We start from the raw sequence: 22,642 nt of genomic DNA, 5'->3' as shown, positions 1-22,642 counted from the left end.
GGCCACGGGCCATTTGACTTCCCTGGTATTTTCATAACATTTCCTAGTGGCTCATCGGGGTGTCTGTTTCCCTACGAGACGGGGAGCCCTTGGGGAGAGGCCGGGGGTGAGTCACCGGGGCCCGGCACTCGGGAGGCCGGGAGATGTCTGTGATGTGGTCACAGGACAGGTGAGTGGCGGGGAACGTGGGATTGTGGGCAGAGGCAGGGAGAGGGCAGCCGTGCCCGAGACAGCCAGGGCAGGGGAGCCGGTCCTCGCCTCAGCCGGGCCCGGCGCGGTCCGGCAGACCAGACAGGGGACAGAACACATACGTGTCTGTTGTGGAAGGAGGTCACGGCCGGCAGAACTCCCAGAAAACAGACTGGGCCCAGCTTTGCAGGAGCAGAAGACGGGCAGGGGAGGGGGGAGCTGAGGGAAGCCGGGGTGGGAGGAGCGAGAGGAAAGCAGCGTGGGGTTCAGAGGGCCTTGAGAAGCAGGCCTGGGGGGTGGCAGGTGACGGGTCAGTCCCCGCAGGGTCCACAGGACGCCTGGGGACGTGATTCTAGGGGTGCCTCCATGGAAGGGGTGTCTGCACAAGGCTGCCCTGCCTTCCTCCTCCCTGTCATCTCTGATCCTTACGGACTGGGACACCGCCCGGTGGTCAGGAGAAGAGGCCCGGGCTGTGGGCCCCCGAGGAGGAGGCGAGAGACAGGAGAGCAAAGCAGCCGGAGGGAGAGGGACATCACTGCAAACTTCCCAGAGGTGTGGCCCCCCACCCGCCCAGCTGGGGTTGAAGGAGGCCGAGGAGCTGTCCAGGGGAAGGGAGGAAGCTGCTTCCCGGTGGGAAGAGGGACAAGAGCAAGGACACCGAGATCCAAGACCTCGTGCAGAGCCCGAGCCTCCGTGTGTGCTCCGAGGAGACGGACCGCCAGCTGCTGGGGTGTCTGGGAGCCGGCGGGGGGTGGGGGGGGGAAGTGGGAGTGCGAGACACGTGTCCCGTGAAGGACAGCGAAGAGCAGCCGCCCCAGAGCCTGGGATTAGAACCCTGGACCCCGGACCGTTCTGCGGGTCATGCTCTCGGTGCGGCCTAGGGCAGGCTCCTCGCTCTCGCCTCGGAGATGTGTGGACTCAAGGTGGTCACGTTAGCATAAGGTGACCAGATGTCCCGCTTTTTAACAATGTGTCCCGCCGCGGGACGTGGGACAAATTGTTAAAAAGCGGGACGTCTGGTCACCTTACATTAGCACCCATCAGGCCGTGGTGACGGTTACCATGGCGAGCCCAGCACGGGGAGGCTACGGCTGGGAGAGCCATCAGGAGCCGCGGACACGGGTGGCTCTGGGGGTTCCTGGGGAGCCAGGCCAGGAGGCAGGAAGCTCTGAGGAGGCGACGCCAGCTCAGGGTGAAGGACAGACTCAGCAGGGATGCTGGTCAGGAGTGGAGAGGCCCGTGAGGGGCAGAACCCTGCCCAGGGAACGGCCCCGTGGGCACTGGACAGTGCCCTGGCCCAGCAGCACCAGCCAGGGACCACACAGGCTGGAGACTCAAATGCTCCCAGATACCAGGCATTGGCCCAGGAGGGCGACGTGTCCATGTGGTCGGAGAGAGCAGGCCCAGCGGGAGGGGCTACAGTCATGGGCTGAATCGTTGAAAAAGACACGTAGGAGCCCTAATCTGTGGCGCCTGCCAATATGACTGCCTTGAAAACAGGGTCTGCACGGAGGAGGTCATGTTAAAATGAGGTCACTGGGGTGGTCCCTCATCTAATGGCTGGTGTCCTTCTAAGACGGGGAAATTTGGATACAAAGGCAGACACCCACAGAGAGAAGATGGTGGAGGGAGAGGTTGGAGCAGCCCATTTACGAGACGGCAAGGATTTCTGCACGCCCCCTCCCTCTCTTCCGCACTCACCCCCACCCCCACCTTAGCTAGAAGCAAAGAGCCATTCTCCCCGAGCCTCTAGGGAGCACAGCCTGCTGACACCTTGACCTGGGGCTCCTGGTCTGAGACAATACTCTCTGCGGTTTGAAGCCACCGGGTCTGTGGAACTTTCCCACGGTAATCCCAGGACAGCAACAGGGCCCACAGATCCAAGCAGGGTTTGTCCGGAAGGCTCCAGAACGGGGAGAGAGGATGCAGGGCTCCCCAGCTCAGCGATCACAAGCCCCCCTTTCTGAAAGAGCGATCCCTTCACCAGCAGAGCTGGGATCCCGTGCGAGGCCCTCATGCTGACCCTCACTCAGCCTTTGGATTTGCACCCACACGTCCATGGGTTCCTCCTGGCCAGCTCCGCTGTAAGGTGAGGGTAACGGGCCAGCCTCCCAGGTGGCTGTGACCCCCAGCAAGATGCGTAGGAAGTGCTTAGCCGGGCCTTCCCTCCTGTGGAGGGCGCGCCCTCTCTGAGCCTCCCCGGCCCCCTGAAGGACAGACAGCATCTGCCAGGGCCCCCTAGGGTTGCCGGGAACTGCCTGGCATGTGGCTGCCGGTGGGAATGAGCCACGAGGCCCACTCAGCCCCTGCGGGTCCTCCACGGGAGCCCTGGGCTCCGGGGCGCCCTTACCTGTGCTGTGAGCTGGATGGGCTGGGACAAGGTGAGCTGTGGGGTTCCAGGGGGCTGGCTGGCAGGCTGTGGTGGTGGCAGGTCGCCTCCCCCAGAGGAGGCTGGGGGCTGCGAGGTCGAGGAGGAGGCAGAGGAGGAGGAGGAGGAGGAGGAAGAGGAGGTGGAGGAGGCGGCGGCGGCAGCAGCAGCAGCATTGGACTGTTGCACGGCGGCGGCCAGGAGCTGGGCCTGCGCTTGCTGCAGGAGGAGCTGCTGCTGAGCTGGCATCAGCGCCGTGAGCTGTGGGGCGGGCGGGGCAGCAGGGGCACAGGGGGCCACGGGAGGAGCAGAGAAAGCAGAGAGAGGGGTTAGTACCCGAGCCAAACAGCTGAGGGAGCAAATCTTCCAGGAGGCAGAGCAGGGCGCGAGGCAGCGGCAGAGAGCGGCCGTGGTCCTGGAGGGACACCCCGGCCACGGTCTCGGATCAGGTAGCGGCGACTGGCCTGTGCCCCCGCCCGTCCTCCCCTAGCACTTACCCCGGCGAGCTGGCTGCCCGTCAGCATGAGCTGGGCCTGGGGCAGATGCGGCTGAGCCGGCTGGGGGGGCGGGGGTGCTGCTGGGGCTGAGTCGCCGCTGGGGTCTTCAGCCTTGATCTGGGGGGGAGAGAGGCAGGGTCCGGGACCCCAGAATGTTAAGTGGAGGCCCGAGAGAATGCCCACCTGCGAACCAAAGAGAGGGCACGAGTGTGGCAACAGCACCTTCCAGTTGGCACAGGAGGAACGGACGGACGGGGGTGAGGAGGCCAGACCCTGCCCTGAGCGGCGGGGGGCTCAGGCCGCCACCCCTTGGGCCTGTTTCCTCACCAGTCACATGGGCTACCACACTCCCTACACCTACACGCCCCACAGGGAGGGCCACCTTTTTTTAAAAAAAATATATTTTATTGATTTTACACAGAGAGGAAGAGAGAGGGATAGAGTTAGAAACGTCGATGAGAGAGAAACATCGACCAGCTGCTTCTTGCACACGCCCCCCCACTGGGATGTGCTCACAACCAAGGTAACGTGCCCTTGACTGGAATCGAACCCGGGACCTTTCAGTCCGCAGGCCGACGCTCTATCCACTGAGCCAAACCGGTTTCGGCTAGGAGGGCCATCTTTGAGAGCACGTTTCCCCTGTTGGGAGCCAGTTTCCCTGTTTGTAAAATGAGAAATGAGGTGGGATCTCCGATAAGGGGGTCTGGGTCCCACCGCCCTCATCTGTTCAGACAGAGGTGCATCTCGTATTTGTCCAGTGAGTAAGATTTTATTGGAAGAAAGGCCGAAGGGTAGGGAAAAAAACACACACACACACCCCCACGGCTTTAGAACATGGGTCACAAATTCAAATGTAGACAGCACAAATGTGGATGAGGTGTGCAGAGGATGGGTGGGCTGAAGAGACTGCCCGACCGTCCACCTACAGGGCAGGTCTGCCCACCTGCTACTCTGCTCCTGCCAGCAGCAGATTTTAAAACCTAAAGCCGGTTTGGCTCAGTGGACAGAGTGTCGGGCTGTGGACTGAAGGGTCCCGGGTTCGATTCCGATAAAGGGCACGTGCCCAGGTTGCAGGCCTGAAACCTAGTAGGGGGTGTGCAGGAGGCAGCCAAGCAATGATCGTCTCTCACGATTGAGGTTTCTGTCTCTCTCTCTCTGCCTCTCCCTTCCTCTCTAAAATCAATAAAAATATATTTTTAAAAAATAATAAAATTAAAGCAAGAACGCTGCCGGACAAGGAAAACACACCTGCAGCCCGAGGTGGCCCAGGCACTGCCAGCTGGCAGCCTGCACTCCCGGGCCCCTCCGCTGCTCCTCAGTTCTCTGCAGGATGTGGAGGCGTCTCGCACCAAAAGCATAGGGCAGCCCTGGCCGGTAGCTCAGTGGTTAGAGCGTCGGCCTGCTCACCGAAGGGTCTCGGGTTTGATTCCCAGTCAAGGGCATGTACCTGGGTTGCAGGTTCGATTCCCAGCCCCAGTTGGGGTGCCTGAGGGAGGCAACCAATTGATGTGTCTCTCTAACACGTTTCTCCCCCCCCCACCCCGCCCGGCCCCTCCACTCTCTCTAGTAATCAATGGAAAACGTGTCCTCGGGGAGGATGGACAACACAAAGCGCCTGGGGCAGACCAGCACAGCGCGGCCTGGCCTCCTTCCTCTCCTACACAAACACCCGGCAACGGTGGGCTCGCCTGGGGTGGGGGTGGGGACGGTCTGTTGGTAACGGACACACGGGGCGGGAGGGGGCACGGCTGGAGGAATCACACACACTCAGGCCCAGCGGGGGCACCCGGAGCACCTGCCGCCCAGTGTCCCAGGAGGAAAGGTCCGATTCCTGGAAGTCTGGGCGTGTTTGTGTCTTGCTTTGGTGACGCAAAGGTACACTGAGGATCATGTGTGTGTCATCTTTCAGCTAAAAATTAAAAAAAAAAAAAAAAAAAAAAAAAAAAACTAGCCAAAACTAGTGTGGCTCAGTGGATAGAGCGTCGGTCTGCGGACTGAAAGGTCCCAGGTTCGATTCCAGTCAAGGGCAGGTACCTTGGTTGCGGGCACATTCCCGGTAGGGGGTGTGCAGGAGGCAGCTGGTTGATGTTTATCTCTCTCTCATCGATGTTTCTAGCTCTCTATCTCTCTCCCTTCCTCTCTGTAAAAAATAAAAAAAAATAAAAAAATAATAAAAAGAACAAGAAAGCTGGAGTAAAAGTATATAATTAAAAAATAAAATAAAAACCCCTCCCAGCACTGATAGCCTTGGCGAGAACACTTGTCCTCCTCCAGAGCTCTGTCATGCCTCCCTGCTCTCCTACGAAAGTCCCCGTCAGCTGCCAGTCTCCCAAAGCTGGCCCAGTCCCCTGCTACCGAGGGCAGGCCTCAGGCGTAGGCCCTTAGACGCGGGCAAGCATCTCTGGTACGTTTTAATAATCACTGCATTTATTTCCATGGCAAGTGATTTTGGTTTTCCATTCGTGAAATTTCCATTTGAAAAAAAAACACACATTTATTTCGGCTGTTGAAAGAGCAAGCCAGTTCCTGAGTCGGTGGTTGTGAAGCTGACTGAGGGGTACCTGGGAGGCTGTTTTCATTGAGTTCTTCTTTCCACTTTTGTATCCGCTCCACATCCCCCGAAATAAAACAGTTTTTTAAAAAACTGAGCCTGCCGAAGCCGGTTTGGCTCAGTGGTAGAGCGTCGGTCTGTGGACTGAAAGGTCCCGGGTTCGATTCGGGTCAGGGGCATGTACCTTGGTTGCGGGCACATCCCTGGTGGGGGGTGTGCAGGAGGCAGCTGGTCGATGTTTCTCTCTCATCGACGTTTCTGGCTCTGTATCTCTCTCCCTTCCTCTCTGTAAAAAATCAATAAAATATATATATTTTTAAAAAACAAAAAAACTGAGCCTATTAACTAAGGTCTGATGTACATTATTGTACCCGATGGGGGTGGATTTGTCTGAAACCGTGATGGGAGCGTGTGAAGCCTGCAGTTAGGACAAGACCGACGAGAGAGATGGAGGGGGTGGGGAACAGAGGCCCAGGGCGGGGCAGCCCTGAGCTCTCCCCGGGACCAGGGCGCAGGCCTGGGAAGGGGAGCGAGGCCCCCCCCCCCCCACCGGCTTCACCAGAGAAACCGGCTGCCTTGGGGCCAGGACAGGCTGCACAGACTCAGCTGAGGAAGGAGCGCATGGGGGAGAGGCTGGCTCTGAAGGCCAAGGTCAGAGCCAAACCCGCGGTCAGAGGGAGGGAGGTCCCGCTGGGCACCTGCCCACCGAGCATCCCCCGGGCACCTGGCTGTGGAGGGACTCGGAGGCCACCTCACTGACTGCCAGAGAGGGGGAGTGATTTTCCCACGGTCACACAGCAGCCCCCAGCCCCTCATCATCCTTCTGCCACCTTCGCCCGATCAGGAGTCCTGCCCACGGCCCTGCCCGCTGGGCTGCCTTCAGGCCTCCGGACCTGCCAGCTGCCCCACCGGCCGGACGGTGGAGACCTGGGCCCCAGACACCCGGGAAGCCCAGCAGGGCCCCAACTGGATTTGGGATTTGCTCTGTTTGGCCATTTCCCGCCTCCCCACTGTCCTCTCCTACAGCATCTGCTCAGAGCCCCAGCCACCCTCACTGGGCCTGCCTCCCCCTGACCCCTCCACCCTCCAACACCCACCCCCTGAGGGTGTCTTGGGGGGCAGAGGGTGGGGTGAGGCAGGCCCCAGTTCAGTCAGGGAAGTTGGGATGGGGGCGGGCCCTCAGCTTCCTGTTGTTCATCGCCCTGGGGCTCTGGGGGGGATTTCCCTGGCCACCCCCACCCCCCAGGGAAGGGGAAGGAGCCCGGGTGAGTCACAGGCCTGGGGCAGGAGCCAGAGGGTGAGAAGCGGTGGGAGGAGCTTTGTCACCGAGGTACCAGGGCTAGGGCCCCCCTCAGCCCCGGGCCGTGACAGGCCTGTGGGACACTTCCAAAGGCAACTGCCACCCAACACCCAGCACCCCCTCCCCTCGACCTGGCTGTTCTGGCAGGTGCTTACCTTGGTGGTGCCGGGGCCAGTTGGGGACACGGAGAACGGGGAGGTCTTATTCTGGGGGTTCTGAGAAGAGAAAGTTGGGGTGGGGATGGGACCAGTGAGATGAAGCGGCTTCTGACACCTGTCTCCCCCCACACACCCCCGCACAGCCCCCTTACACCCCCCTCTCGCCTCCCCACCCCCGGCCGGTCCGCGCCCCCTGACCTGGTGGTTAGTGTCGGGTCCATTTCGTTCAGTGTCTGCAACGAGAGGGGGCGAGGAGGTGTCACCGCTGCCCGGAGGCTCCCACCACCCGCCCGGCCCGCCCGCTGCTGCCCACACACCTGTGTGCTCTGGCGGGGAGTCCAGACCTTGCTTCTCGGCCTCCAGGGGCTTAGACATTCTTATTTCTGGGGACAGAGGAGGACGGAAGTGGGTGAGGAAGGGCGAGCTCGGCCCTTCCTCCAGCTCCACCACAGCCTCTCCCCGAGCCCCGAGCCCTGAGCCCCCTGCCACCTGGCAAGTGTCTCTTTCCGAGAGACGTGCCTTCTGCTGGGAGGACAAGCGAGGGGCCTGAGGCCTTGCGGCTCCTGCCTGACCGCTTCCACCCTCCCTCGGAAGGTGCACAGGGAGGGTGGCCCCGGGGGGCAGGGTGGGGTGTGGACAGTGGTCGGGGGTCCTGAGACGCATCGGCGGGCGGCCCGGCTGCCCGGGGGGAGGTTGTGAGGCTCCAAAGGGGAGGCTCAGCGGCGGCCTCTGCTCAGGCGCCGCCCCAGGCCCCGGCCCCTGCTCAGGCGCCGCCCCAGCCCCAGGCCCCAGCCCCGTGCTGCCTGCCCAGGTTTCGACTGAGGCGTGTTTTCCACTCTGCGCAGGGCCGGGGGATGTGACAGGCCGGCAGCATCCCCAAAGGAGCTCGTCTGAAGATCTCGGGGTGATTCAGTGCTGCCGGCCGCCCCGGCCTCCCCAGCCCACCACTTTCCCTCCACACCTCACTGCCCCCCCCCCCCGCCTCCTCCCTCCTCCCCTCTGCACTGAGGGGCAGCCCCGCTCTGATCGATCTCAGTACCTCCAGCTCCAGCTCCTTCCCGCGCTGCCCCCCGACCTTGTCCTCAAACCTAATCCTAGACCTCACCTGGGGTTTCAGTCTGGAATTCCAACTGCATCCCCAAACCCCAGCAAGACACCTGGCCCCTAAAACGCGATCCTTTCTACAGTTCTGTGGACCCCGGGAACGAAGGGAAGTGGCACCGGGGGACACAGTGCCACGGAGACTGTGGCCGTCTGGGCGCTCCGGTGCCGGCCAGAGGCAGCCGAGTGCTCACCCGTGCCAAGCACCACACTCACACCAGTCGTCATTGGTGCAGGTAGTACCCCGCTCTCACAGGGAAGGGAAGGAGGCTCTGAGGGGGTGTCCCCTCCCCAAAAGCAGTGAGACAGGAGAGACCGGACCCCAGCCTCCAGGACTCTAGGCTTCCTGCTTTTATTTATTTATTATTTTAATATATTTTATTGATTTTGTACAGAGAGGAAGGGAGAGAGATAGAGAGTTGGAAACATCGATGAGAGAGTCATCGATCAGCTGCCTCTTGCACACCCCCTACTGGGGATGTGCCCGCAACCAAAGTACATGCCCTTGACCGGAATTGAACCCGGGACCTTTCAGTCCCCAAGCCGACGCTCTATCCATTGAGCCAAACCGGTTTCGGCTAGGCTTCCTGCTTTTAAAAAAGACGTTTTCACTGACTTCAGAGAGGAAGGGAGAGGCGATAGAAACATCAACGATGAGCGAGAATCATTGATAAGCTCCCTCCTGCACGCCCCACACTGGGGACCGAGCCTCTGGCCCGGGGGTATGGGCCCCGGCCAGAAATTGAACCATGACTTGGTTCATGGGTCGATGCTCAACCACCGAGCCACGCCAGCTGGGCAGGGTTCCTGCTTTTAATCACGACCGCTGCAGGCGAATGACCCCCAGTCCTGACTTCCCCCTGCCTCACCTCCAACAGGCACCCCACCCAATCTCACCCTACACCGACCCCAGACCAATCAATCCTTCCTGGTTCTAGACCACCCCCACCCCGACACACACGCACGCACGCACTAATCTGGGCTTCTGCCTGGCCCGTTCTCCATCCCCTGACCCACCCTGGACCCCAACTCCCATCCCAAGAGTCCATGCTCTTCGTTTGGACCCAATTCCCAGGTTGGCCTCAGGCCGCACTCGTGACGTTGACTCAGACCCAAATGCGTCTCCCACAGGTCACTCCGAACCCAGCCGCCCCGTGACCCGCCCGAGCAGAGGAGCTGTCCGCCTCTAGAAGGCCCGCTAAAGGGGGAGCTGGGACACCCCCAGCACCTGAGGAGAGGTCCAGCCATTCTGCAGCTGGAGATGGCCCAGCACGAACGTCACTCGGGGTTAAGAGTCCTGATAACAAAGCCAGGCCACACGCTGCCGGTGGGCGTGTGAATCGATACGAGCACAAGCCAGGGACGCGAGGAGGCGCCCCTCCCACAGCCCCGCGCGCCCACTCCCGGCGTCCCGCCCACCGGGGCCCACAGGGGCACGTGTTCCCAGCAGCCCTTCCTCCAGGAAAGGCCCCGGACTGGGAATGACTCCGGGGGGATGGATCAGCCAACGGTGGTGTGTCCGTCTGCACTGGACACACGCCAGGGCAGGGAAAAACTCCCGCCTCTCGGACCGCCGGCCTCACAGACCTGCCGCCGAGGGAAGGATGCCAGGCCCGAGAGCGCGCAGTAGGACTCCGCGTACTCGAAGCCCCGAAGGAGGCAAGATGAAATCAGATGGTCAGGTCGGGGGGGGGGGCGGTGCCTTTGGGGGATGCAGCCTGGAAAGGGCATGGGGAAGGCTGAAGGGGCTGGAAAAGCTCTGCATCGTTTCTGTTTGGGAGCTGACATGAGTTTGTACCCATGTGAGAGCTCTTCAGGCTGTACCCTGGGCAGTTTCCCGTAAGTATGTTGTTTTCACACACACACACACACACACACATACACACACAAAATTCAAAGCCAAAAAAAAAGAAGAAGCCAGCACATAGTCCTATTAAGGTTGGTGAGGGTGGGTGGGCAGCGGGTGCCCGGGACAGTATGGGAGCTCGGGCCCTGGGCACTGGGCACCGAGTGGCCAACGATTCTGAGACATAAGAGGGCACCAAGGGAGGGAGCTGTGGGGAGGCCCTGCTTCTCAGCCCTTGGCCCTGCTCCAGGCAACAGCTACCGCTAAGGCAGCCCTAACCTCACCCCTCCTCCATCCCTGACTCCTCTGCCCGGCCCTGTGCCCTCCTTCCAGCCGGTGCCCACAGTGCCCCAGGGAGAGCCTTCCCTCATCCAGCCCTTCCTGAACCCTCCCCTGGCTCCCCATCTCTCCTTGGCCTGGCCGTGGGGTGTGGCCCTGCCACCCTCCACTGCCATCTCTAACCACTCATGCATCACGCCCTTCTACCACACCGGGCGCTCCTTCTGCTTGGGGCTTCTGCTTCTCCGGGCGTCCGGGCCTCGCAGGTTCTCTGCTCCCCACCTGGCTGGATGCCTCTCCCGCCACAGACCAGGGCAGCCTCTGACCTCCCCTCCACCCCAGCGAGTCTGTGCTCATCCTTGGCCTTTGCTACAGGCTATGTCGTGTCCCCCAACATTCATAGGTTGCAGCCCTCACCCCCGGACCACAGAGTGTGACTGTATTGGAGATAGGGTCTCTGGATCAGGTGGGCCCTGACCCCATATGACTAGTGGGATAGACACACACAAAGTGAAGACACAGGGAAAAGACGACTCTCCCACGCCAAGGAGAGAGGCCTCAGAAGGAACCAGCCTTGCTGACACCTTGACCTTGGACTTCTAGAATTTTCTTTAAAAAATATGTTTTTATTGATTTCAGAGAGAGGAAGAGAGGGATAGAAACATCAATGATAAGAATCACTGATAGGCTGCCTCTTACACACCCCACATTGGGGATCAAGCCCTGACCAAGAATTGAACCGTGACCTCCTGGTTCCTGGATCAACACTCAACCACTGAGCCACACCGGCCTGGTAGCTCCTAGAATTTTGAGAAAATTAATTTCTGCTGCTTACGCCGCCCAGTTGTGCTATCTGTTACAGCAGCCCTAGCCAACTGATACGGCCTCTCAGGCTTGTGCCTCCCCGTTGTCCGAGCCCTGAGCTACAGGGCTGTGGCCACCTGTGTCCCAGTCCTCTCCCACCAGACCAGGATGCAAAGTGAGGTCTGACTCATCCCTGGCATCACCCCACTCCGAAGAGCAGACAATAAATGCTGGCTGCTGTCCCTCCCCGCAGTCTGTCTCTTCCTTGTCTCTGTCCTCCTGTCTCTCTGCCATTTACCCAGATTTCCCGAGACCTCGTCAGGAGCTGGTCTCTCTGCCTGGAACACTGTCTACCTGGCGGCCTCTTCCTCATCCCTCAGGACCCAGCACAGGATCCATCCTCTATGAAGTCGCCACTCCCGATGCCCCAGAGACTCTCCCTGCCCCCTCCGTCCTGACCCAGCATCTCCTTCACCATGTCCTGGAGGCTATAGCCATGTGGGCCCCAGTATGTCTCCCCCCATCAGACTAGGATCCCCTCAAGGACAGTTCTGTCTCCCCCCCCCACCCCACCCCACCCCCAGGCAGATCGCAACACCCAGGCATTCCGCAAAGTAGGCTTGTCACCTTAGGGGTAGCCTTCGCCTGCTCAAAAATTTATCTCACGTTAGCAGTGAGGCTTGGGGCATCACCCCAAATCGTTATTTTGAGGGGTGAGCAGGTCTGTCTTATCTTGGGGTGCCTGGCACTGCCCAGCATAGGGAATGTGGGTTCCCTACACAAAAGTGGCCCCAAGCCCTGCTCTCCCCCTTCTAGGCCTTTGCCTCTGCTCTTCTCGCACCCAGGCCACCCTTTCCTTCTCCGGCACCAACTCCTGCTCCCCTTGAAGGCCCCGCTCCCACACCACCTCCTCTGTGAGGTCCTCCCTGACTCCCCAGGAGGCTGGTGTCCCTCTCCTCTGGGTGCCCCTGCCCCGAACATACCCTGACCGCCGGGGCGGTGACTCCTGGCCCCAGCCTGTGGACACGGGCTGCCGCCATCGCTGCTCAGGCTGGGGCTGAGTCTTTGGGAGGAACACATCCACGAAAGAACCTCGGAGGGACCAGGACCTGATCCGGCCCAAACAAGCCCCTCTCCCTGCTGTCGCCTGGACCAAGCAGTCTAGCCTCACCGTTAGGTCACCCCCTCCGCAGGGATAGTGGCTGAAGGGGCAAACAAGGTTTGAGGGGACATTTCCACCGCTCTGATTCCTTCGTTCTCCCTAACCCCAACCCCCCTCCTACCCCCCCACCCCTGCCCGCCACACACACACACACACACACACACACACACACACCACTGCACGGCGGCTGGGGGATGGCAGAATGGCCGGTGCTGCCTTCACCCAGGCCTCGATGACTCTTCTCCTCCAAGGACGAATAGTGGCTCCATTTCAAACAGGAACCCAAAGCCCAACGAGGGCCCCATGGACACTGGCGGGCACTCACCGGCAAGCCCATCGAGAGGCCACTGAGCTGCCCACCCGCAGGCATCCTGCCCCTGGGCCCAGGCAGGGCTGCCCCGACCCTCTCTCGTGGCTACAGAAATACTGATGTTATTCCCCCACCAGGCAAGATGTCACTAGGACAGGGTGCAACCTGAGCATCAGAGTTTAAAAAATATATATATATGTTTATTGATTCCAGAGAGGAAGGGAGAGGGAGAGAGAGATGGAAACATCAATGATGAAAGGGAATCACTGATCGGCCGCCTCCTGCACGCCCCACACTGGGGATGGAGCCCGCAACCCCAGGGATGGGCCCTGACTGGGAATCGAACCGTGACCTCCTGGTTCACAGGTCGACGCTGAGTCACGCCGGCCAGTATCAGATTTTCAAAAGGCGCCCTCCCTGGGATTCTCATGTGCTCCTGCTGTCCCGCTCAAAGCCGCATTTGCACAGAAAGTTCGGCTGTTACTTACGGCCACCCTGCCCTCCTCCCCTCCCAGGCAGCATGTGACGTTTTAGCCGAAAGGGCAGGGAAAGCGGTACAGACCCTGTGGGCCCCTGGATTCCCACCATCCTGAGTCAGACCCACCCAGGGTGCCCACACCCTCTGGCCTCGCCCCAGGCGACGGCCCCAGGCCTGGAACTCGGGCTGCCCTCTGCTCCTCACCCCTCCCTTGCCCCTCCCACCCGACTTTCACTTCTCCTCTGCATTTCCCCCAGCCAGTTTTAGCAGACTTGGGTCAGCTTCTCGTTAGCACTTACCGAAAACGGGGCTAAATATAGAGGGCCCGAGGGCTGCCCCTCACCCCTCCCGGCCCCGCTTGGCCAGTCCCCTGGGTCCCCTGCCTCCTCAGCCCGCTTCAATCAGGGCTTGGCCTGGGAGCCCCTCTGGGCTGGGTCTGCGCTGCCGGGAACCTCTGCGGGCCCAGCTGGCCCAGTCCCGGCCTCCTCAGGAACCACACCTCACACCCCCACAGCCCACAGCTGTCCCCGGGCAGCCTCAGGGGAGTGAGCACTCTGAGCTGTCAGGAGGGAGGGATGGAGGTACGGGCAGACACAACAAGAGCTGTGGCCGTACAGCTGTGCTGACAACAGGTAAGAGCTGCCACAGTGCACTCACACCCCAGGCAGGGTCCCAGACTCACACAGATGTGCACAGACCCCACACAGGAATGTGTACAGATGAAGACAGAGGCCCAGTCGAAACCGGTTTGGCTCAGTGGATGGAGCGTCAGCCCGCGGACTGAAGGGTCCTGGGTTCGATTCCCATCAAGGACATGTACCTTGGTTGCGGGCACATCCCCAGTGAGGGGTGTGCAAGAGGCAGCTGATCGATGTTTCTCTCACATCGATCTTTCTAACTCTCTCTCTCCCTTCCTCTCTTTAAAATATCAACAAAAAATATATTTAAAAAAAAATAAAGGCCCAACATGGGGATAAAAAAAAAAAAAAAAAGACAGAGGCCCAGACACAATGACACTGGCAGATATGCAAAACACACCAGACGTGAGTGTGCACACCTGCACTTGCTTATACACACACACACCCCGAGTCACACTGAGAGAGCCATTGGCACAGAAGGTTTGGTGGGTTGTTTATGGCCATTCCACACTTACACATCCAGAGTCACTTAAGTACAGACAGATACAGATGTGCACATACACACCCAGACTCACTCAGACACACACACACACACACACACACACACACTCACATCCAGGTCACTCAGACACACAGATAGACATGCACATGCTCACCATCCAGAGTCACTCAGACAGAAACTCTCTCTCTCTCTCTCACACACACACACACACACACACACACATCGATGTTCATACAGCTCACACCCCAGAGTCACTCACAGACATACAGATAGATACAGATGTGCATACACTCACATACCCAGGTCACTAAGACAGATGTGCATCCACAGATACACCCAGGTCACTAAGCTAGACACACACACACAGACGTGCACACACTCACACACCCAGAGCCTCCTCAGCCTGGGAAATGGCCAGGGTAGACCTGAACCCAGTCCCCGGATGTGCAGCCCAAGACCAAGCAGCAGAGTGATCTGCCCCAGGTCACACAATGCATTCATTCCTGTCACGTTGAGGGGTGGGGGGGAGGCGGGGAGGGGTACCAGGGCGGGCCAGTTCAGTGAGAAACCCAAGTAAAGGGTCTAACCCCGTGCCTGGCACATATAAGACCCACATTCAACCTCATTGAGGGATTGGTCAGCCTGTGGGTGCAGATGCCCTGGACGTCTGTCTCCACCATGGATGCGAACATACATACATGACTGCACATATGATCATTTCGATAAATAATCACGTGATCCCGAAACGTGTCTTCCTTCCATCTTAATCCCCTCCCCACCTTTTTTGCCATGCTGACAGCCACTCACCCTTCACATGTCAGCCCAGACATCCCCTCCTCTGGGGAGCCTTCCCTGACACCCCACAGGCCGACCTGGGCAAGTCTTCTGGGCTCCCACAGTCCCCCGTGCCTCGGCCTCCCAGCCCGGACCCCCCTCCCTGTGCCTGCTCCACTCCCCGGTGACAGATCTGTCTCTCCCCCTGGACTGGGGACGCCAGCATACAGAACGGAAGCTGCCTCTCAGCTGTGTTTCCAACACCCGGCACAGAACTGCCGAGTGAATGCGCGTTGGTGACGGATCCCACACACCGAGGCACGCAGGATGGCGAGCTCCAAAGCAAGGCTCATCCCCACAGACACCCAGAGATGTGGCGGGTACCCACAGTCATGCCTGCATGGTCACAAATAAAGCAGTCACGGAGCATCGGCGCTTGCCATGTTCCGGGCACTGTATTAGGCACCGGCGTATGGCATATTACCTCCCTTAACTCTGCCATCAGCACTGGCATCGCGCAGAGAGAGCTATCATTATGCAGAGAAGGACACATTACACCAAACGAGGCCACAAACCCAAACCCTCTTGAGCAGTACCTGGCGATCAATGTGCACTCAGTCAACTTACATGATGGGGGCGAGGGGGGGGGGGGTTCGGGAGCAGTTACTAAGCACACGAACATATCCTAAAATTTCAGCGGTGCTAAGTGCCATGAAGAAAAAAACAAAGCGGAGCAAGGGGGCCGAGAATGGCGGGATGGGCCTCCCGGAGGGAGGAGGTGGCAGCGGAGGCCAATGCAGTGAAGACGTGAGCCCAGAGATCACTGCCAAGGCCACCCCTACCTACCGCACACACCACAGCCCGCACTCTGCGCACACGCAGACACGACCATCACACCCAGGAGACGGGCGCTACCCCTCACAGACGCGCTCACGCTAAAGCCCAGCAACTCCATCAGCCTCCCCTCCCACCTGCAGCCCTGACTCCTGCCACCCACCACCCCCTGGTCCTCCCCAGAAGCGCCCACTACCAACCCGGCTGTGTCCCTCCCCGGGAGCCTTTGGGACAGGGCGGCGGAGATGGGGAGGAGAGGTGGGAAGCCCCCAGGTGCCTGGTGCAGGAGGGGAGAAGCAGAAGGAGTTGGAGGGGGGACCAGGGTGGGAAGGGGAAGCTGCGGAGGTCCAGAGCGAAAGCAGGCGGCTGAGGAGGAAGGGCAGGGCAGGCCCAGCCCTGCGGAGCCGCCCGGAGCTCCCGCCGGGCGCAGCCCTTACCTGGAGCCCCCATGCTGGAGAGAACGCGCTGCCCGCCCCGCGGGGCTGGGGAACAACTGTGTCACCTCCCGCCTCTCCGGGGGCCAAGTCCTCTCTGCCTTCCGGAAGTCACCCCGGGAGGAAACCGCAGGGTCCGCCCCCTTCGGAAGGGAAAATACCCCGGTGGAAGGCCCACCCCTGCAGGCAGTGACCCCAGATCGAGCCTGTAGGGGAAGTGGGGGTCTGGGGCGGCGTGGGCAGGCCGGGGGAGCTGGCTCCCCGCGGTGCCCCAGGAGGTGCCTGCCCCAGCCCCAGCCCCTGTGCCTGCAGGGGCATCTGGAGGAGGCGTGTGGGCCTGGGAAGGAAGGTGGGCCCATGACAACACTGAAAAAAGGGCTGGGAGTTTTATTGGGGGGGGGGGGGGCAGGGGGAGAAGGCTTTCCCAAAGCCAGACCCTGCAGTTCCCGCCGGACAAGTGTCCTCTCCTGCGCAATCACTATCGGCCCCTTTTACAGAAGAGAAGACTGAGGACCAGGGAGCTGGGGGGGGGGGGGGTTCACAGGAGCGCAGAGCCGGAAAGTGCGGCGGGAGGAGGCGTTCGCGGTGGGTTTTCAGCCGGCTGTGTGCGGGGCGGGGAAAGGGGGTGCAGTGGGGCTGCCGCACACCTGCCGGCAGGTGAGGCGCCAGGGCCTCCCCGGAGAGGGAGCGGCGCCTGTGGGTGCTGCCGAGAAGGCGCCGGCCGGGCCTTGCCCTGGAGCAGCGAGGAGTCTGCCGGGGGCGAACACGGCCCTGAGGCTGCTCGGCGGCGGGGAGCGCGGCCCCAGCTGCCGGCTGGCACTTTGCGTCACGGTGCTCCGGGCCGTTCCCTCCGCGCCCGCCAGAGGGCGCCAGCGCCCAGCCGACGGGCGGGAGGGCGGGGCCGGCGCGGGGTTGGGAGCCCCTCCCTCCCCTCCCCTCCTCTCCCCTCCCCGCCGCCCCGCCTCCGCCCCTGCGCGCACACCTGCGAGGGTCACACAAAGGCGCAGGCCTCCCGGTGCAGGCGGCGGCGAGACAAAGGCGCGGCCGAGGCGCTGCCCTCCTTTCCACCGCCCCCCCTCGCCTCCCCTTACCCCTGCCCCGGTGCCGGGTCCGAGGCCGCGGGGCTGCTTGGCTCCCCCAAAGAGTCCACCAGCCCTCCCCGGCCCTGCCGTACTCACTATGCTAGCCTAAGCTGGGGAACCCCCAAAACACATGTGCGCACAATGACGCCTGGACTCACCGCCCCTGACCCCTGTCACATACAATCAAGTATTTCTGCACATGGACCCCAGCACCTCACACACAGTGTACACACGCAGACACACACACGTGCACACACAGACACACACACACACGTGTGCACACACAGATACACAGAAACACTGGGCAGCGGCTCCAACACCAACCCTCCCTGCCCACTCGCCTGTTCAGACACCCTTCTGCTCCCTCACGCTGACACAGGGCACATCTACACATGTGTGCCCAGGCATGCTTCTGGCCGTGTGTGCCCTCACTCACACCCGTGCACACTCACACGGGCTACAACACACAGACTGATCTTCACAGTGCCCTTCCGTCTGCGTGGGCCCTGTGCACCCACACACCCCGTGACCATCTGCAGACAGAGGGACGGTCCTAGCCGCTGTCCGCACTCCACACAGCCCTGTACTGTAAAGGCCATTTCACTGAGGAGAGCCACACCACCCTGCATCAACTCAGCTCTCACTCACAGATGCTGCCTCCTGTTCTCTCCCTCCCTCCCTCCCTCCCTCCTCTCTCTCCCCCGCTCCCTCCCTCTCTTTCCATCTCTCTCTCTCATACAGAATTTCTATACACGAGGGTCTTCTGACAGCAGTCTGGTGGCAGTGGGGTACTGGAACCTTGTCTTAATGCCCATTTGCCCAGGCCACTCTGTGTTGATCTAGGATTTCTGTTTTGGGGGATTTGGAAATGAGGGTCATGAGGACACTATGGGGGACCTAAACCCCACAAGCCACCCCGACGCTCCACCCAGGACACAGTCACTATCGCCCGTGTGTGGAGCTTGGTTTCGGACATGACCCGGTGCGGCCCTTTCGGGTGAGCAGAGAGAAGCTTCACTCGTTTCCGAGCTGCCCTCCCAGGCCTGCAGCTGAGCACGGAGCAGGAGAGCCGGGGAGGGGGGAGGCCGGGAAAGCCGTGGGATGAAGGCGCCCACCCCACTTGCCTCCCTCCGGTGTTGGCTCCGCTCTCATGGCCTCAGGCAGACCAGAACCGCGTCCCTGAGGAGTCAGGGAACCTTGAAGGAGAAGGGGCGTGAGCGGCCCCCCGCCTGAAGGACAGAGGGGCAGAGCTCGGGGCACTCAGGGGGGCAGGCCTGGCAGCCAGGAATGAGGTGGCCACGCGGGGAGGGTGGCCACCCAGCTGGAAGAGAGGCCTCTGGCTGTATTGAGCCAGACAGGTAGGGCCCAGGCGCCGGGGAGCGGCGGGGGGCTCCAGGGTGTGCAGGGGGCCCAGGCAGGAGGTGGCGCGGGGAGGCCAGGCCGGGCTCAGGGCTGAGCGGTAATTAAAGGAGACGCAGGGGGCTCCCCAGGGCCGGCGGGGCCGGTAACTGACACGCGGGCCCCATTGCTCCGCTCATATTTCTCGCCGGATCGATACGTTTGACTCCCGACAAGACAATAATCGCTTGTACGCGGCCGGCGAGTCGATCAAATACATTATTAGAGCGAGGTCCCCCAGGGGCCTGGCGGGGAGCGGTGGGGGGAGCAGCCAGCCCACCGGGGACAGCGGAGCAGGGTTCCTCACCCCTCAGGGCCCCCTGCCACGGCCTCTTCTCCTCGGCTGCCCCCGGGGACCCTGTCTGCGACGCCGTTCCCCAGCCTCTTTCTGGATGCTGCTGTGTCTGGCGGCATCACCACCGAGCCCCCGGCTGTGTCCCTGCGCCCACCGCGCTGCGTGGGGACCCAGGGGTCTCCCCCGGTAACCGCTGCCTAATCTGTAGGCCTGTCCATGTGGGAGCTCAGAGGCTGCGCAGGCCCCCAGCTTAGCGGCAGGTAAGAGCCTGGGCTTTAGGCCACACGGAGTGGATGGCTGAGCCAGAAGACGAACTCGGGCCTGAGATTCATTGATAACAACCTCCTTTAGCATCTCTGCACATTGGCCTTCAGCAAGGCCTAGGCCAGGGCAGCCTTTGCGGGGGGTGGGGTGGGGTGGGGGCGGGGAGGAGCTGGCTTAGGGCCTAAACACATGGGAAAAGGGATGTCTGGCTGGTCCTGCCACGTGGCCATACCACCCTCCAATGGGCCTCCAGTACTTTCCAATCAAGCCCAGTCTGGCTCGGCCTGGGCACCGTTTGCCCACCTCTTCCCCACCCTGCTGGCTTCTGGGCGGGAGCCTTCATTTCCTGCTTACACGCCTGCCTCCCCAGTGGTCCTAAGGCAAGGCAAGGTCAAGCTGTATGCGCCCCGTGTTGTGCATAGGCGCACCCAGTATCCGGGGACTTGAAATATCTCAGCAGCGGCATCACTGTCTAGTCCGTGCTAATGGAGTCAATATGTTATTGCTAATCTTCACCACAGTCTCAGGAGGCGAGGTCTGTGATCCTCCCCTTTCTACTGGTGAACGGGAGCTCAGAAAGGTAGAGTCACTCAACGCATGTCACACAGCGTGTGAGCGGTGGTGGAGCAGGATTCAAGCCAGGCCTGTCCTCACGGCTTACTCTTTCTCTGCTCCACCATGGGCCTCCACAGAGCTCTGACATGCTCTCCGTCCTCTGGTGGACAGCAGAAAGCCATTCCCTGCCCAGTCAGGGACACTGGAACCTCCTCACAGCCCACAGCCCAACCCCCACTGCCCTGAGAGTCTATTTTTTACACTCAGCAATGCATTGGACTCTTTCTGCTGAAGGAACCCATCAATTCCCCATTTCCTTCCGTTCAAACATTTCCTACGTGCCCCTTCGGGACAAGCCATGGGCTGAGGACCCAGAGATGAGCTTGAACCTGCCTCAGGAGCTCACGGTCTGAGGGGAAGCCTGGAGCTGATGAAATGCCCTGATATTCCATCACTGAGTCAGTAAGTATCCAACAAACGCTATTATGTGCCAGGCCATTGCTAAGCTCCGAGAATACCGTGGTTAAAAGCAAAACAATCAGTTATACCTCAGTAAAGCTGAAAATTTTTGTGAAAAAGCAAAGATGTTTTCTCTTCCCCACGTGGCTTACAGCCTTTTGAGGGGAGGGCAATTTAAAAACGTTATCAAATAAATATGCAATTTCAAGTTGGGAGTAGTGCTTTCAAGAATAGATGTAAGATGGAGGGTACACTTACTCAGCAGTTAGACCACTCATAAGACAAAGAGCGCAGGGAAGAGCGTGCAGGCCATAGGAACAGAGGAGGTGGTGGCCCTGAGGCAGCAAGCAACACAGCAAACCTCCTATATAATAAAAGCCTAATATGCAAATTGACCAAACGTTGGATCCACTGGTGGCTATGATGCACACTGACCACGGGGGCGGGGGGGCGCGTGGAGGGTGAGAGGGGGGCGCGGAGGGGGGGAGGGGGGCGCGGAGGGGGGGGCAGACACTCCACGCAGGAGCTGCACCCTGGTGATCAGTGCACTCCCACAGGGGAGTACCGCTCAGCCAGAAGCCGGGCTCACAGCCAGCGAGGCAAGGGCGGGAGCCTCTCCTGCCTCCGTGGCAACACTAAGGACCCCTCAGGGGATGTCTGCCTGCCAGCTTAGACCCACTCCCCATGCAGCAGACATCCCCCAAGGGGTCTCAGACTGCGAGAGGGTGCAGGCTGGCTGAGGGACACCTCCTACCCCCACCCCCAGTGCACGAATGTCATGCACCGGGCCTCTAGCTTCAGTGGGAAAATGGAGGCACATCTGGCTGGACCAGAGTGAACAAGGAGGATGTGGCATGTGAAATGGAGAGGAAGGTGGGACAGACCATAGTGCCTTGTAGGGTCAAGCAAGCATTTTGGGCTTTACTGTAAGTTCAGTGGGATACCCCTGAGAAGGTTTTAAGCCAACGAGTGATACAGTTCTGTGCACGTTTCATGGACGATGCCGGCCACCCGGGAGGCTAGTCTGGAGGGGCCAGGGCATGAAGGAGGTCGGCCATGAAGAAATGGGTGGGGTCCACGTGAGAGCTGATGATAGCTGAGAACAGGGTGGTGGCAGTGGTGGGGGGAGTTAGGTAGAAAAGGAGCAAGTGTCTCCAGAAGCAATTTTGAGAGTAGACGCAACAGGATTGGTGACTGGCTGAAGGCGGGGGTGGGGGACAAGTGAAAAACGAGGGCCAGGATGCAGAAGTGCCTTTCCTGCCATAGAAAGATGGGGGGAGGGGGAATCCAGCTGAGATGAGAAAGTCCCCAGCAGGATACCATGTGTGCCTTGAGGTTGGATGTGATGTTGTAGGTGGAAGGCTTTTAAGTGAGAAAAGTCTGTGTACGGAAGATTGTGGGGGGCGGGCAAGAGGACAGGCTGGTGGGGGGATCTGCAGGCAAGATGACCAGAGGGGAGGCTGGAACAATGGCTCAGACGTCATGGGAGGAAGGGGCCTGAGGATGCAAAGAGACTACAAATCCTAGTGAGAGTGTGAGTCTGCACATGGGGGGCTGTGCAGGGGGCTGGGCCGGCCGGAGGCCATCACCGATGGATCGTGGGAAGGGGACCGGGCTGGGCAAGAGACCTGTGTCTGTGCCAAGAAAGAGGTTGGGAAGAGGTATCTCGGAATCAGCAAGGTCTGTGCACCAGGAAGCCAGCAGGTGCTCGGTAAACAAATTGACACAAACACTCTGTGGCATCCCCACCACCACCACCAATTTCCCAAACCCACCTCAAGTGAGAAGAGACTGAGAAGCCTTGAAAGAAGGTAAAAGTCTGAAGACCAACCAGGTCCCCGTCCTGAAGCTGACCCTCTGGTGACCCAGGGCCAGCTCCCTGTGCTCTCTGGGCCTCGATTTTCCCACCCGTAAGTGGGAGGTGGAGCGGGAGGGGCGCACTAAGACTTCTTCCAGCTCTAGCATCCTGCGGCTTGAAAGAAACAAGCGCAGGCAGGATGGATTGATGAATCAACCAGCTGGAGGAGGAATACAGAATTGTGGGCCTCATCTAAAGATGGCCTGGCTGAGTGTCCTCAGGGTTCCACCGACTCCTCACCTTTTAGGAGGGGCTTGTATTACCCCCATTTTAGAGATGAGGAAACTGAGGCCCATGGCCACATGGCTAGGCTGGCGTGGACCGGGAGTCTCTCGAACCGAAGCCTGCAGGCACAGGCTAACCACCGTGCTGAGCTTCTGGCTCCTCGGCTTGATTTTATGTCTCAGACTGTAGCTCCTCCAAAAACAGGCACCCCTCACCACATACCCACTGGGAACCTGAGCCTTCCCCTGACGAGGCTCTGGCCCCCTTCTGCCCCCGTGCTG

At 60.4% G+C, this 22,642-nt stretch overlaps 1 protein-coding gene across 19 annotated transcripts in view; it reads right to left on the bottom strand.

The window, feature by feature from the left end:
• The window catches only part of POU2F2 (POU class 2 homeobox 2), a 76,948-nt gene that overhangs the window by 21,693 nt on the left and 32,613 nt on the right, over positions 1-22,642 (bottom strand). For 5 of the 19 annotated variants that reach the window (XM_084905274.1, XM_084905276.1, XM_084905288.1 and 2 more), the window contains 5 exons: positions 7,381-7,446; positions 7,262-7,296; positions 7,061-7,120; positions 3,055-3,237; positions 2,540-2,818 (listed from right to left, as the gene is read on the bottom strand). In XM_084905274.1, the coding sequence (XP_084761400.1) occupies positions 2,540-2,818; positions 3,055-3,237; positions 7,061-7,120; positions 7,262-7,296; positions 7,381-7,446 (623 nt within the window). Of the gene's footprint in view, positions 1-2,539; positions 2,819-3,054; positions 3,238-7,060; positions 7,121-7,261; positions 7,297-7,380; positions 7,447-9,392; positions 9,434-16,228; positions 16,352-22,642 lie in introns of those variants that run through there. The other 14 variants (XM_084905289.1, XM_084905279.1, XM_084905290.1 and 11 more) reach the window with 6 other exon arrangements.

This window comes from Pipistrellus hanaki (assembly GCF_964339955.1).
Source record: "Pipistrellus hanaki genome assembly, chromosome: 15".
In the NCBI taxonomy this organism is placed as follows: domain Eukaryota; kingdom Metazoa; phylum Chordata; class Mammalia; order Chiroptera; family Vespertilionidae; genus Pipistrellus; species Pipistrellus hanaki.
This window is presented reverse-complemented; position numbering and strand designations above follow the sequence as displayed.